At 48.7% G+C, this 15267-nt stretch overlaps 1 protein-coding gene across 1 annotated transcript; it reads right to left on the bottom strand.

Annotated features, from left to right (window-relative positions):
• Nucleotides 1-3948: 3948 nt before the first annotated feature.
• LOC144192939 (uncharacterized) lies at nucleotides 3949-9894 on the bottom strand. Its single transcript, XM_077711782.1, has 3 exons — nucleotides 9885-9894; nucleotides 5100-5151; nucleotides 3949-5023 (listed from the first exon to the last, which is right to left on the bottom strand). The coding sequence occupies exons 1-3, from the start codon at nucleotides 9892-9894 to the stop codon at nucleotides 3961-3963; spliced, it is 1125 nt and encodes a 374-aa protein (XP_077567908.1). The 3' UTR covers nucleotides 3949-3960.
• Between the last annotated feature and the right edge of the window lie 5373 nt (nucleotides 9895-15267).

The raw sequence follows: 15267 nt of genomic DNA, 5'->3' as shown, positions 1-15267 counted from the left end.
TGGGGGGGGCTACCTGGGTTGGGTGGCGCGCAGTGGGGGGTGCGTGGTGGGGGGGGGCTACCCGGGCTGGGTCCCGCGCGGTGGGGGGCTACCCGGGCTGGGTCCCGCGCGGTGGGGGGCTACCCGGGCTGGGTCCTGCGCGGTGGGGGGCTACCCGGGCTGGGTCCCGCGGGTGGGGGGCTACCCGGGCTTGGTCCCGCGCGGTGGGGGGCTACCCGGGTTGGGTCCGCGCGGTGGGGGCTACCCGGGTTGGGTCCCGCGCGGTGGGGGGCTACCCGGGTTGGGTCCCGCGCGGTGGGGGGGCTACTCGGGTTGGGTCCCGCGCGGTGGGGGGGCTACCCGGGTTGGGTCCCGCGCGGTGGGGGGGCTACCCGGGTTGGGTCCCGCGCGGTGGGGGGCTACCCGGGTTGGGTACCGCGCGGTGGGGAGCTACCCGGGTTGGGTCCCGCGCGGTGGGGTGCTACCCGGGTTGGGTCCCGCGCGGTGGGGGGCTACCCGGGTTGGGTCCCGCGCGGTGGGGGGCTACCCGGGTTGGGTCCCGCGCGGTGGGGGGCTACCCGGGTTGGGTCCCGCGCGGTGGGGGGCTACCCGGGTTGGGTCCCGCGCGGTGGGGGGCTACCCGGGTTGGGTCCCGCGCGGTGGGGGGCTACCCGGGTTGGGTCCCGCGCGGTGGGGGGCTACCCGGGTTGGGTCCCGCGCGGTGGGGGGCTACCCGGGTTGGGTCCCGCGCGGTGGGGGGCTACCCGGGTTGGGTCCCGCGCGGTGGGGGGCTACCCGGGTTGGGTCCCGCGCGGTGGGGGGCTACCCGGGTTGGGTCCCGCGCGGTGGGGGGCTACCCGGGTTGGGTCCCGCGCGGTGGGGGGCTACCCGGGTTGGGTCCCGCGCGGTGGGGTGGGCTACCTGGGTTGGGTGGCGCGCAGTGGGGCGTGCGTAGTGGGGGGGGCTACCCGGGTTGGGTGGCACGCAGTGGGGGGCTACCCGGGTTGGGTGGCACGCAGTGGGGGGCTACCCGGGTTGGGTTCCGCACAGTGGGGGGCTACCCAGTTTGGGTCCCCCGCGGTGGGGGGCTACCCGGGTTGGGTCCCGCGCGGTGGGGGCTACCCGGGTTAAGTCCCGCGCGGTGGGAAGGCTACCCAGGTTGGGTCCCGCGCGGTGGGGGGGCTACCCAGGTTGGGTCCCGCGCGGTGGGGGGGGCTACCCAGGTTGGGTCCCGCGCGGTGGGGGGCTACCCAGGTTGGGTCCCGCGCGGTGGGGGGGCTACCCAGGTTGGGTCCCGCGCGGTGGGGGGGCTACCCAGGTTGGGTCCCGCGCGGTGGGGGGGCTACCCAGGTTGGGTCCCGCGCGGTGGGGGGGCTACCCAGGTTGGGTCCCGCGCGGTGGGGGGGCTACCCAGGTTGGGTCCCGCGCAGTGGGGGCTACCCAGGTTGGGTCCCACGCGGTGGGGGGGCTACCCGGGTTGGGTCCCGCACGGTGAGGGGGGGGCTACCCGGGTTGGGTCCCGCGCGGTGGGGGGGCTACCCGGGTTGGGTCCCGCGCGGTGGGGGGGGCTACCTGGGTTGGGTCCCACGCGGTGGGAGGGGGGCTCCCCGGGTTGGATCCCCCGCGGTGGGGGGGCTACCCGGGTTAGTTCCCGCGCGGTGGTGAGGGTGGTGGTGGTGGTGGCAGTGGTTGTGGTTGTGGTGGTGGGAAAAGCGGTGGTGGTGGCAGTGGTTGTGGTGGTGGTGGTGGTGGTGGGAAAAGAGGTCGGGGTGGAGGTGAGGGTAGTGGTGGTGGAGGGAGGAAAGAGGTGGTGGTGGTGGTGGTGGTGGTGGTGGTGGTGGTGGTGGTGGTGGTGGTGGTGGTAAAAGAGGTCAGGGTGGAGGTGAGGGTGGTGGTGGTGGTGGTGGTGGAGGGGGGAAGAGGTGGTGGTGGTGGTGAGGGTGGTGGTGGAGGTGAGGGTGGTGGTGGTGGGAAAGTAGGAGAAGGAGGAGGTGGTGGGGGGAGAGGGGGGGTAAGAGGTGGTGGGGGAAAAATAGAGATAGGGGGGGAAAGATCAAGAGGGGGAAGAGAGAAAGAGGGAGGGGGGAAAAGAGAGAAAGAGGGAGGGGGGAAAAGAGAGAAAGAGGGAGGGGGGAAAAGAGAGAAAGAGGGAGGGGGAAAAAGAGAGAAAGAGGGAGGGGGAAAAAGAGAGAAAGAGGGAGGGGGAAAAAGAGAGAAAGAGGGAGGGGGGAAAAGAGAGAAAGAGGGAGGGGGGAAAAGAGAGAAAGAGGGAGGGGGGAAAAGAGAGAAAGAGGGAGGGGGAAAAGAGAGAAAGAGGGAGGGGGGAAAAGAGAGAAAGAGGGAGGGGGGAAAAGAGAGAAAGAGGGAGGGGGGAAAAGAGAGAAAGAGGGAGGGGGGAAAAGAGAGAAAGAGGGAGGGGGGGAAAGAGAGAAAGAGGGGGGAGGGAAAGAGGAAAGAGAGAGAAAGAGAGAGAGAGAAAGAAAGGAAGAAGACGAGGAGGAAGAAGAGGAGGAAGAAGAGGAGGAAGAAGAGGAGGGAGAGGGGGGAAGAGGACGGAGAGAGGAGGGAGAGGGGGAAGAGGAGGGAGAGGGAGGAGGGAGAGGGAGGAGAAGAAAAGGAGGGAGAGAGAGAGAGGGAGGAGAAGAAGATGAGGGAGAGAGAGGTGAAGAACAGGAGGGAGAGAAAGAGAGGAGAAGAAGAGGAGGGAGAGAGAGGGAGAGAGAGAGCGGCGGTCGGGGGGAGAGAGAGAGCGGCGGCGGTCAGGGGGAGAGAGTAAGAGAGCGGCGGCGGTGGGGGGGAGAGAGAGCGGCGGCGGTGAAGATGAAGGTCCAGGGGTGGGTGTCCAGGTCTAGGTGGGGGTCACATTACCCGGCGGGGGGTGGGGGTCACATTATCCTTGGGGCGCCATATTACTGGACAATATTGCAGGGTTTTTAGGTCGAAAAAAATAATTGTATGGTGAACTTTTTTAAAATAGCCACAAGATGGCAGGAATAGACCGTACGACCGGGAAATATATTTTAAATCAAAGTGCATTGGAGGCATTTTGGGTTTCAAGACCAATTGCGGGTTATGTCATCAATCACACCTACGAATAAACTAGTTTCAGGGTTATGGTTATAGTCAATTAAAAGTGCCGGAATACACTAAACAGAAAAACATTAATCAATTAGAAGAAACTTACATGAGACGACATCTTGAGACGACTTGCGTTGTTGTCCAAATGTGGCATTAAGGGTCTGCAGAAGTGGATGTGGCATTTATTAAGGGTCTGCAGAAGAAACAGTAAAGTAGCATAGGGTAAGAATGTGTTATCCCAAACTAGGCGCTCACCTTCTTGCGCTCCTGGATGTTATTGACGTTGTCCGAGATGCTGGCGGAAGCCGATCTGACCCCTCCGGCCGTGGCGATGCACGAGGCCCCAAAGGTGAAGGGCGCCAGGGCCAGGCCGGCGATGGCCGTCACGCCGGCTACTTTGGCCTTCTGGTGGAAGGTGGCCAGGTGGCCGGCCAGGGCGTGGAGCTTCACCACGTGCTGCCAGAGGACCTCGGCGCGCCCGGTGAATACCTTGTTGAAGACAGGCAGGCCTCGGTTCACCTTGTTGGCCAAAGTGGCAAAGGACCTGTGGGGAGGGGGGAGATATCCGTTCCAACTTCCCTGGAAAACAGACGGATAGACGGCCTCCTGGCACGCCTACCGGGAATCGTCCTGCTCTTTAGATTCTTCGTCTGACGATAACTCTTCCCATTCTGGATGACAAAATGGGGAAAAAAGTGCCATCTATCACTTATAAACCGAAAGCCTTTTAATGGTAAACGTCCCAGACAAGACCGGCAGGCCGGCCCTCTCGGTTAAAAATGGACTGAACATCTGCCAATTACCGACTCTAATCTTGCCTTGGCTGGCTCCAAAATGGAAAAAAATAACATCTTGTACATTTAAGTTTCAATTACTCACGTTTCACTGTATTCCACCACCCCATCAAACTGTCCGTATCCTGTGAAGAAGAAAAGGAACGGCGTAAGTAAGACGAGACGGAAAGAGGCGGCGGCTGAGAGCGCAAGAGAGCGCAAGAGGGCGCAAGAGAGCAAAAGAGACCAAAAGAGAGCGAGCGCGAGGGCGAACGAGCGCAAACGAGCGCAAACGAGCGCAAACGAGCGCAAACGAGCGCAAACGAGCGCAAACGAGCGCGAACGAGCGCGAACGAGCGGGTGCGAGAGAGCGAACGAGCAGGCGCGCGAGAGCGAGCGAACGAGCAGGCGCGCGAGAGCGAGCGAACGAGCAGGCGCGCGAGAGCGAGCGAGCGAACGAGCGCGAGAGCGAACGAGCGAGCGAGCGAACGAGCGAGCGAACGAGCGAGCGCGAGAGCAAACGAGCGAGCACGCGAGCGAGAACGAGCGCGAGCACTAGAGAAAAAGAGAAAAAAGAGAAAAAAAGAGAGAAAAAAAGAAAGAGAAAAAGAGAAAAAAAGAGAAGAAGAAGAAGAGGAGGAAGAAGAAGAGGAGGAAGAGGAAGAAGAAGAGGAACAAGAAGAGGAAGAAGAGGAAGAGGAGGAAGAAGAAGAGGAAGAGGAGGAAGAAGAAGAGGAAGAGGAGGAAGAAGAAGAGGAAGAAGAGGAAGAAGAAGAGGAAGAGGAGGAAGAAGAGGAGGAGGGGGATGAGGGAGGTGAAGAGGAGGGAGAGGGGGGAAGAGGAGGGAGAGGGGGAAGAGGCGGCGCTCGGGGGGAGGAGAAGGGGGGCGGTCAGGGGGAGGAGAATGGGGGGCGGTCGGGGGGAGGAGAAGATATTGACGTTGTCCGAGATGCTTCCGGAAGCCGATCTGATCCCTCCGGTCGTGGCGATGAGCGAGGCCCCAAAGGTGAAGGGCGCCAGGGCCAGGCCGGCGATGGCCGTCACGCCGGCTACTTTGGCCTTCTGGTGGAAGGTGGCCGGCCAGGGCGTGGAGCTTCACCACCTGCTGCCAGAAGACCTCGGCGCGCCCGGTGAATACCTTGTTGAAGACAGGCAGGCCTCGGTTCACCTTGTTGGCCAAAGTGGCAAAGGACCTGTGGGGAGGGGGGGAGATGTCGGTTCCAACTTCCCTGGAAAACAGACGGATAGGCGGCCTCCTGGCACGCCTACCGGGAATCGTCCTGCTCTTTAGATTCTTCGTCTGACGACAACTCGTCCCACTCTGGATGACAAAATGGGGGAAAAAGTGCCATCTATCACATATAAACCGAAAGCTTTTTAATGACCGATTGTGTGTGTGTGTGTGTGGGGGGGGGGGGGGGGTCACCTCTTTTTGGGGTGCCATATTACTGGACAATATTGCAGGGTTTTGGGTCGGAAAAAAATAATTGCAGGGTGCACTTTTCCCAAACGGCCACAAGATGGCAGCAAGAGACCATATTACTGGGAAGTAATTTTCAAATCCAAGAGGATGGCCGAGTTTTTGGTCGGAAAAATAATTGTATGGTGAACTTTTTCAAAACAGCCACAAGATGGCAGGAAGAGACCATATTAATGGGAAATATTTTTTAAATCAAAGCGTATGGGAGGCATTTTGGGTTTCAAGACCAATTGCGGGTTATGTCATCAATCATGCCTACGAATAAACTAGTTTCAGGGTTAGGGTTATAGTCAAATAAAGTCAAATCAATTAGAAGAAACTTACATGAGACGACATCTTGAGACGACTTGCGTTGGCGCCCAGAAGAACCTGTAAAGTGGTATGGATTGAGAACGTGTTTCCCAAACTATTTACAGCTGCAGTACTTTTTACTTTGAAAAAAATTGTAAAGTTGCGTAAAACAATAACAAGTGCATTTCAAAGGACATACATATTTCCTATTGGCTCTATGACAAATCCGCAGCCAAACAGTGACACTTAGTGACACCTATGATGGTGGTGACACTGATGATTGTAATATTGATTGAAGGTCCCTATGACATTTAACCGTGACACGTATTGAGAGATTATATGCAAGGATTCGTGACATCCAAATTCCCTATAACAAAGAACAACCTGTCAATAATCATAATGATGTCTTTAACATGTCTCAGTGACTGTTGGACCTTTTCCATGACATCATTGCTGAAACCTAATAAAAGCGCGACTTGGGACTTAGGAGGAGGAGAAGGTCCGCGGAGCCGAGTGCGTGTTGTTGGAATTATATATTAAAATGTTAACTAACGACAATTATGCAACTTACTAATACATTAATAAGTAAGCAAATGAAACTAAGGCTGAACCACTATATATATGTTTAATAGTGTTTTTACGACTTCACTATGTGGAACACAGCCGCTTGTTAAACCCTGTATGATTTATCGCGTAAATAATGAGCTATCTATACTTTATGGCATAGACGCTGAAGTTACTTTCAGTTCCGTTATCTTAGAATGACCAATGTGAACCCTAGTGTCTCACTCCTTTTTCCAGTTTTGTTTGTGTTACCAGAAGTTATGGCCCCCTCGGCTCAGAGAAAGAGAAGTTACTGCCGACAGACATGAGTTAAAAGGATGACCCATGTGTGGGGTCATAGGGGGTCTTTTCACACACACACTCATACTTAGCGGGACGGAGATCATTGCTATATATGTGCTTTGTAAACTGTATTGAGTTACCTTTCTTCCTCTTGCTTCTGTATGAGGTGTTAGGTCCAGATATATCTGTTATATAAAGCCACGCCTTTTGAACGAGACTCTGCTGACTTTTTCCATTTATGAATTAAAAGAACTTGTGGAAGTAGATACAGGCTAATATTGAAATTAGCTAACAGCAACAACAAACTTTCTACTTCAATTGGCGTCACGGACAGGATTCATTGGAGGAGTTGCAGATACGTGAACGGCGATCCAGGCCGGGACAGTGAAAAGGTCGACCACAACAAAAAGGTAAGACACTCCCTGTTACTGAAAATCAGTCAAAAGTGTCAAATTGGCTTCTAGTACTTCTTAATTAGAGTACTGCAAAAAAAAAAAAAAAACTCACTGTCCTGCCTTGTGTTGTCTGAAACGGTAGTTCTAAAAGTGTGGCTTGCTTTCTTTTTTCTTATGGGGTTTATCGCTTTTTGCCCGGCCGTAGAAAGGTTTTTAAGGTTTAGGGAGCTGAACCATTGTTGTCTCTAGGATAACATTAAAAGCTTGTGTTTACAAACCTGGAACACTCGGTCTTAAAAAACGATAGTTAGGTTTTTTCTGATGGGGTTTATCGCTTTTTGCCCGGCCGTAGAAAGGTTTTTAAGGTTTAGGGAGCTGAACCATTGTTGTCTCTAGGATAACATTAAAAGCTTGTGTTTACAAACCTGGAACACTCGGTATTAAAAAACGATAGTTAGGTTTTTTCTTATGGGGTTTATCGCTCTTTGCCCGGCCGTAGAAAGGTTTTTAAGGTTTAGGGAGCTGAACCATTGTTGTCTCTAGGATAACATTAAAAGGTTGTGTTTACAAACCTGGAACACTCGGTCTTAAAAAACGATAGTTAGGTTTTTTCTGATGGGGTTTATCGCTTTTTGCCCGGCCGTAGAAAGGTTTTTAAGGTTTAGGGAGCTGAACCATTGTTGTCTCTAGGATAACATTAAAAGCTTGTGTTTACAAACCTGGAACACTCGGTATTAAAAAACGATAGTTATGTTTTTTCTTATTAGGTTTATCGCTCTTTGCCCGGCCGTAGAAAGGTTTTTAAGGTTTAGGGAGCTGAACCATTGTTGTCTCTAGGATAACATTAAAAGCTTGTGTTTACAAACCTGGAACACTCGGTATTAAAAAACGATAGTTAGGGTTTTTCTTATGGGGTTTATCGCTCTTTGCCCGGCCGTAGAAAGGTTTTTAAGGTTTAGGGAGCTGAACCATTGTTGTCTCTAGGATAACATTAAAAGCTTGTGTTTACAAACCTGGAGCACTCGGTCTTAAAAAACGTTCATATTTACTCATATTTGTTGTCTGTGGGATCTCATTTTGTTATATGTTGCCGGTTGTAGTAGTGTGTCATTTTTTGTTTAGGTTTGTGTTTTCTCTTTGTGTTGAGAAAGTAGTGGAAAATCGCCAGATTTTCCTTTGTGTAGATTGAATAACATCATAGTGTTCTCCTTCATATTGCAAAGATAATTACTGTTTTGGTTTGTTTCAGCTAGCGTACTCCTAGGGGCAGCTACACTCCGACCCCGTCCCTGTCGAGAAGAAAGGAAAAGGGGGGGGGGGGGGGGGGCACTGCTGCCTCTGTTTTCCTCTTTGCACCCTTTTGAGCGAGTGTGAGCCAGTGTGTGTGAACACAGAGGAGAAAAAGGACACTCACTTGAGAACCAAATTACATACAAAAATGGATCAAGGATGGTTTAAAAACTTTAAATTACCGGATTTTGGAAAAATGTACAAATTCCCGGAATCAGTGGATGATCAGCTGAGAATGTGTTTTGTAGAATATGGAAAGAGTTTGTGTGCAGATTCTAGGGCAAAAGATAAATTGGTGTTGGAGAAACGGAGAATGATTATTGATTTGCAAGAAGCTAAATTGCTGACCGAGGGTAATATGAATGTTGATCTTTGGAAAGCGTGTGCTATGGCAGAGGCCCTAGTCACACAACGTATGGACCAAGCGGAGAATGAGAAGGTACTGCAGGAAAAGATATCTAAAGTCAAAGGAAAGACTGTGGTAGCTTTTGTGCGTACCCTGGCTCAGCTGTTGGCCTCTGTGGCAAAAATTAAAGGGAACAAAATTACACCCACGCCTCCATAGTTGGGACGTCCCTAAAAAATAAAAATAAAAACCTAGAGAAATAAATTAATAGCGTAACATTTGACTATTGTTTGAAAAACGTTCAAAACCAAAGCACACGTGAAGAAAAAATGGCCAAGCCGATAGAGACAAAGGAAAAATGGCCGCCAACTGGAATGAAAAAAAAAAAGCCTTTTCCCCTAGCCCATCTCCTACTAACCCATCCCAAAACTCGCCAACATAAAATCTTTGATAGATCCCAGGCCTGCTGAGAGACAGTAGCCCCCACCTACGCCCCCTCGTCGTAAAGACTCGTACCAGGCAACTTTTACAAACTCCAAGGACACAGGGAGGGTGCGTGCGGGGGGGTTCCTGGAATGCTTGCCTCGCACCAAGCGATGGAGAAAGGAGGAACAGAGAGAGATAAAGATTCAGAGGCAGAGGAAATCAACAATATTAATGATATCAAACATAAAGACAATGCATAAATGGCCTTTTTCCAAATTATTAGGTAAATTACCTGGCAAGTTTAGATAAAATAATTAATTTAGGATAGGCATGATTTCTCTGGGAGTGTGTGAGCATCACAGATCATTCAGTGCACGGAATGATGTGTCTCGGTCGCCCATGAACAGATGAGATATGCTTTAGCGCAAGTCATATTAATGACTATTAGAATATAACGGATTGCATAAGCATCAAACAATTCATGTTAACCAAATGACATTAACCTATTTCTTTTGAGAACGATTAGTGATAAAAAATTACAGACCACTGATGTCTGTGAGTGTGAATGGTTGTTTGTCTTTTTGTGTTTTTGATTGGCCAACCACCAAGATGTATTCAATCCGTTAGATATCAAGGTGGAAAAGGATTTTGCAAATTGGAATCGATTTCTGAAATCGCCAATAAGCCCTTTTCAGGGATGGCAGCGAAGGATTGGAAATTTGAAATCGATTTCTGAAGTCGCCAATAAGCCTTTTTGGATGGCGATGAAAAAATTGTGGAAAATTGTTTAGTCCAAACAAATGTTTTGAAGATAATGCATTGAATTAATTGGAGGAACAAATCTGCAATGTGAAATTTTGGAGCACTGAAATGAAAGAACAAAAGCAGTGCATCATATGAAATTCCAAAGTACCATTGATTTATAGTGAAATGGCATTCAAATTGTGTTAAATATGGAAAGCCTATTTAGTAGACCATACCAAACGCCATTATTCACTTCACGATTGGAGCTGGATGATTAGACTAATCTGGCTATCTGCATAAAAGAAAAACTTTACAGAAACACACTAATTTTGAGCTGGCAGAAGAAGACTGTGCTTCTCAACAGGAAACACGGAGAAGACGCACGAGCAACCCAAAATGAGAACGTCCGTACAACTGTTGCTGACCAAACAGCAGACATGAAAATAGCGGAGGATGCAGATCCATCTTTGCACTGTAAGGAGGTTCTCTCAGTTGAAACGTTTGAGGAGACAGGTAAGATAAGCTTATTGACGCGATCAGACGTAATGGAAAGCATCCAATATTGATTGGAAAGATTATTGCTCGAGGAGCAATGCTATAAACCATAAGGAACTTTTTATATTGGTTTTATTGTCTCCATAAAAAGAGTGAAAGCGTTTCAATTGAGACCAAACCTTCTTACAGACAGTTAATGTGAACAACTAGAAAGAAAATTGATAGAAATGGAACTGGATTTCAATTTTATGCCTGACTATTGAAAAATATTGATTAAGAAAGTTTTATAGGAGATGATTGGCAAACCTCAAAGACAATGCAATGTGACATTTGATAAAAAAGACTACTAGATTAGGATATTTTCAATTTCGAACGACTGAGTTTAATATGCAACGCAATACACATTATTGAATTAATTGGGACTTGATTAGCATGCATTTTATAAGTAATGAAATCTAATTGCTCTAAATGACTCAATTATGCTAAAATTATTAACCCTAACAAACAAGGGGTGGTTACATTTTAGTAGGTTCAATTCTGTTCAGAATTATAAATGTGTGCATTTGTTTCTGAATACTAATTGATTTGAATGTAACTGTTGCAGAGAATGGAAAAGCTGTTTTCCTGAGGAGAGAGCAGCCTGATTTGTTTTTTGTATTTTTCCTATTATTGGTATGATTAGTTAATTTGTGAAATTGCAAAAAAAATAATAATAATAATAATAAATAAATAAAATAATAATTAAAAAAAATATATAGATATATACTTATTGATCTTAACAAGGAAGCAGTGATCGAAATAGAATACCAGCTAGCATTTTTAATTTTGACTGATAAGGCATATAGTTAGAAATTAAGTAAGATTGTTATGATTTTTGTTCATTGGGATTTTAAGCCCAACCACATAGCGATAAGCAAATGTTAAGCACACGCTGAAGACAACGACAGAATACAGCAGCTAAAGCAGCAGCAGAAAACACTTACCAGACAGCATACACAACAACAAAACTGAGTCGATCTAAAAAACTGTGTTAATTGATTTAAAAACATTGCACCATAGAAAGAAAAGATGCATGGATACATGAAGAAGCAGAACAATCTACAGACGGCCTATTCACAGCTAAAGGCCTACCGTGCCTACCAAAGAATTTATTCCAAGATTGAGCCATGGAAGGAGCCATGTCTCAACAAGGGGGAAGATGGACATGGCAGAGCACGTGTTCCATGTCCCAGAGGCCCAAACAAGTGCAGCGGGGAGACAAAGTTGCAACCTTCACGAGTGCGACTGAGGGTAACCCCTAAACACCTGGATGGCCTAACAACAACAATAACAACAACAAGTGCAACGTCCAAAAGACCGTGGGACTTAAAGAGCGCACAAATGGTACAATAAAACCAAGAAACCGATAAACTTGTCAAAGAACATGTAAGCTGCCGTGATCTTTTTGTCTATCCTGCAGGAGGTGGTGAAGTATGGTGACCAGATCCTGATTTGAGTCATAAAATGGAAATCCTGGTCCTCGCCACGTTGGGAAGGCCCCTTCGTGGTTCAACTCACCACCCCCACCGCAGTAAAGAGAGGTCGACATGGATACACCAATCCCAAGTCAAAGTAGTTCGAGACAACGGTGACTCTGAGTAGACTGGAAATCGGGCGGTTCCAAAACCCTTGTCCGTGAAAAAATCATCTGACGTCTACTCACCTGCCACGAGCACCTTTCACCTAACCTTGACCTCTCATAGTTTTTACACCCCCACACAGAAGCCAAAATGAAAGTCGCTGCCACCCTCATCACTGTGACTGTACTATCAGTGGCAGCCTGAGTGTGGCTGAACGGCCCGCTCCCAGAGATTCGAGTCGAGAAACGAGACGATACCGTGCTACAGTCCCAGGGAAAAGTAGAAAGCTACAGCACTCAGGTGTTCCTGAAGGTGTACCGGCGGAAGTGGAGCGAGCCTCGTTGGTCTGGTCCATATCGAGTGGTGGAAAGGACTACGCACGCCTACCGGCTGGAAGGCAAAGGAGACACCTGGTTCCACAAGTCGCAGTGCTCACCTGCTCCCGTTGGCCGGCCTCCCCCGGCCCAACAGTCATCGCTTCAGGATGTTCCGTCGGAGAGTTCCAGTTGATCCCGACAACAAGCACCCCCTTGGGCTACAGCATCCAGACGGAGTCTCAACCCGACCGTGGTCCTGGTCATCGTCGTCTGTACCATAATATTCATAATACCCTTCATCGTCCTTGGTGTGGGCGATGCAGCTTCCGGAGGCGACCCCCAATCATACCTATGGGGAGCACTCCAAGCCAACGACACAGATAGCGCCAACCCTGTATCCAGTGCGTCGCCATTTCCCATAGATCCCACAACGCCGCCTCCCATTTCTCCTGATCCCCACAAGGCCCGTGTGAGGGCCTCCAGTCTCCCTCATGTTGGCTCATCCACCAAACGGAGGCCCAGACGCAACTCTGATTTGCCTTTCAGACTGAACACTGCCATGGAGCCATCAGCTCCCGTTGGGGCTGCAACGGGAGTCAACTTAAGCTGCGTTCTTTCTCTGTCGAATTAAAATCTCATTCGGGAGTCGACACTTCATGGTGGGATGACACAATGGGCGCATGGTTCGGTAAATTTAAAGGCATTGTCTCATCCGTCTTACTCTCCCTTGCTGTATTCACCGCCATTCTGGTCACGTGTGGTTGTTGTTGTATTCCCTGTTTATGTCGTCTGTCCGAACGTCTGATCTCGACGGGCCTTGAAAAACGTGATCTAGGGCCACCTCCGGCCTATTTGATGCCACTTCTAGTTAACTCTGGTTCATATGTAGGGTCGTGTCCCCCTCCTGTTTCTTCTGACGTCTTAGACGCCCTGGAGTAACTTTGTTGATTTTCCCCTCTCCGCTTGTTTATGTGATCCCAGAACTTTCTGGGATCAAGAGAGGGATTGTTGGAATTATATATTAAAATGTTAACTAACGACAATTATGCAACTTACTAATACATTAATAAGTAAGCAAATGAAACTAAGGCTGAACCACTATATATATGTTTAATAGTGTTTTTACGACTTCACTATGTGGAACACAGCCGCTTGTTAAACCCTGTATGATTTATCGCGTAAATAATGAGCTATCTATACTTTATGGCATAGACGCTGAAGTCACTTTCAGTTCCGTTATCTTAGAATGACCAATGTGAACCCTAGTGTCTCACTCCTTTTTCCAGTTTTGTTTGTGTTACCAGAAGTTATGGCCCCCTCGGCTCAGAGAAAGAGAAGTTACTGCCGACAGACATGAGTTAAAAGGATGACCCATGTGTGGGGTCATAGGGGGTCTTTTCACACACACACTCATACTTAGAGGGACGGAGATCATTGCTATATATGTGCTTTGTAAACTGTATTGAGTTACCTTTCTTCCTCTTGCTTCTGTATGAGGTGTTAGGTCCAGATATATCTGTTATATAAAGCCACGCCTTTTGAACGAGACTCTGCTGACTTTTTCCATTTATGAATTAAAAGAACTTGTGGAAGTAGATACAGGCTAATATTGAAATTAGCTAACAGCAACAACAAACTTTCTACTTCAATGTCCATAATGGACTCGCGCCTCCAACCTTCCCCAGCTGCGCGGTTGCTTTAAAATATAATACAGTCTCATGCCTCGTTTTTCCTTTGTGCACGGTTGGTAAGTATGGGGATCTGTAACTTCAGACCCAACATTTAACTGGTGCCGAAAACCCGACCTGTATCTGGGCTGACGACCGCCGCCGGACTGAGGACACCGAGAATCTGTCGACAGCGTCTCCCATTGCGAGACGGGTCTCCCCCTCCGGCCCCGGCCGTCCGCCCGGAGACCGGGTCCCGCGAACCAGACCAGCACCAAGGACTAACAGGTATTTGCTGTTTAATTATTACGCTTATCACGATTTACAAAAGTTCACAAGGAACATAAAAGAGGTAGGGTTTTGAAACATAAACACCAAATGAGTAACATAAAAGAGGTAGGGTTTTGAAACAAACACCAAATGAGTAACATAAGAGAGGCAGTGTTTTGAAACATAAACACCAAATACCGGTAGGAACGTTCAAGAGGAACGCTCTAGAGGACGTGGGGAGTAAAGAGAAGCGCTAGGGCTGGGCCCGTGAAGAAAAAAACCCATGGTACACATAGGCCAGACATCAAAGGGATCACTGTAGTATTCGAAGAGATCCGTAACACTTATTTAACTCGTTTTTTCTAACCTGTTAAACAAAAGTGGCGTTATCGGGTGTCGTCGGTCAGAGGAAATTAAACGTCGCCGCAAATACGTAACAATTTGCACCTCCCCACTCCACGCTCATAAAATAGCTAATATTTCGTAAAACTTTAATTAGGAAACGGTGCACCAAAAAAATAGGAGTCTCCTAGTAGAGTGAGTGCGTGCGCGCGCGTGTGCGTGTCTCTGCGTGTGTCTGCGTGTGTGTACGTGTCCCTGTCTGTCTGTGTGTGAGTGAAGGGAAAGGCGTAGCCGCCGCCCGCTCCGGAGTAGAAAATAGGAAAAAGAGAAAAAAAGAGTAGAAAAACTGGGCCAGTCACTGAGAAAAGCATGCAAGTAATCTTCATATGAATAGATATAAATATAAATATATACATACATATATACAAGAACGCTGTGAAACGTTCATAAATCTTGATGATTGCCGCGCAAAATAGGACTTTAAACGGCGAAAGATAAACTTAGACGGATAAATAAGATGTAATTATATACAAGTTATTATAATAATATACCAAGTATTTAAGAGATAAGGATTTAGAAGCAGAGGAAATTAACAATATTAAGGATATCAAGCATAAAGACAATGCATAGAGGGTAAATTACAAATTCATTTAGGACAGTCATGTCCAAAGTCCGGCCCGCGGGCCAATTAAGGCCCGTGGACAAATTTTTACCGGCCCGTGGCCTCTATCATGAAATCAATAATACACGGCCCGCCAGCACTGTTGACCACAGTATAAAATACATGAGTTCATTATTTTTTTGTGATGGTCAAAATCACAGTTTGAATATGCAGTGATCATTGTTTTGTTTTCAGCACTGTTCCTACAGTGAGCATATAATAGTGAATAATATGTGATGTTTCACATG

This window comes from Stigmatopora nigra, unplaced genomic scaffold, assembly GCF_051989575.1.
Source record: "Stigmatopora nigra isolate UIUO_SnigA unplaced genomic scaffold, RoL_Snig_1.1 HiC_scaffold_30, whole genome shotgun sequence".
Lineage (NCBI taxonomy): Eukaryota > Metazoa > Chordata > Actinopteri > Syngnathiformes > Syngnathidae > Stigmatopora > Stigmatopora nigra.
Note: the sequence above shows the minus strand (reverse complement) of the source record. Positions and strands in the feature narration are given on the sequence as shown.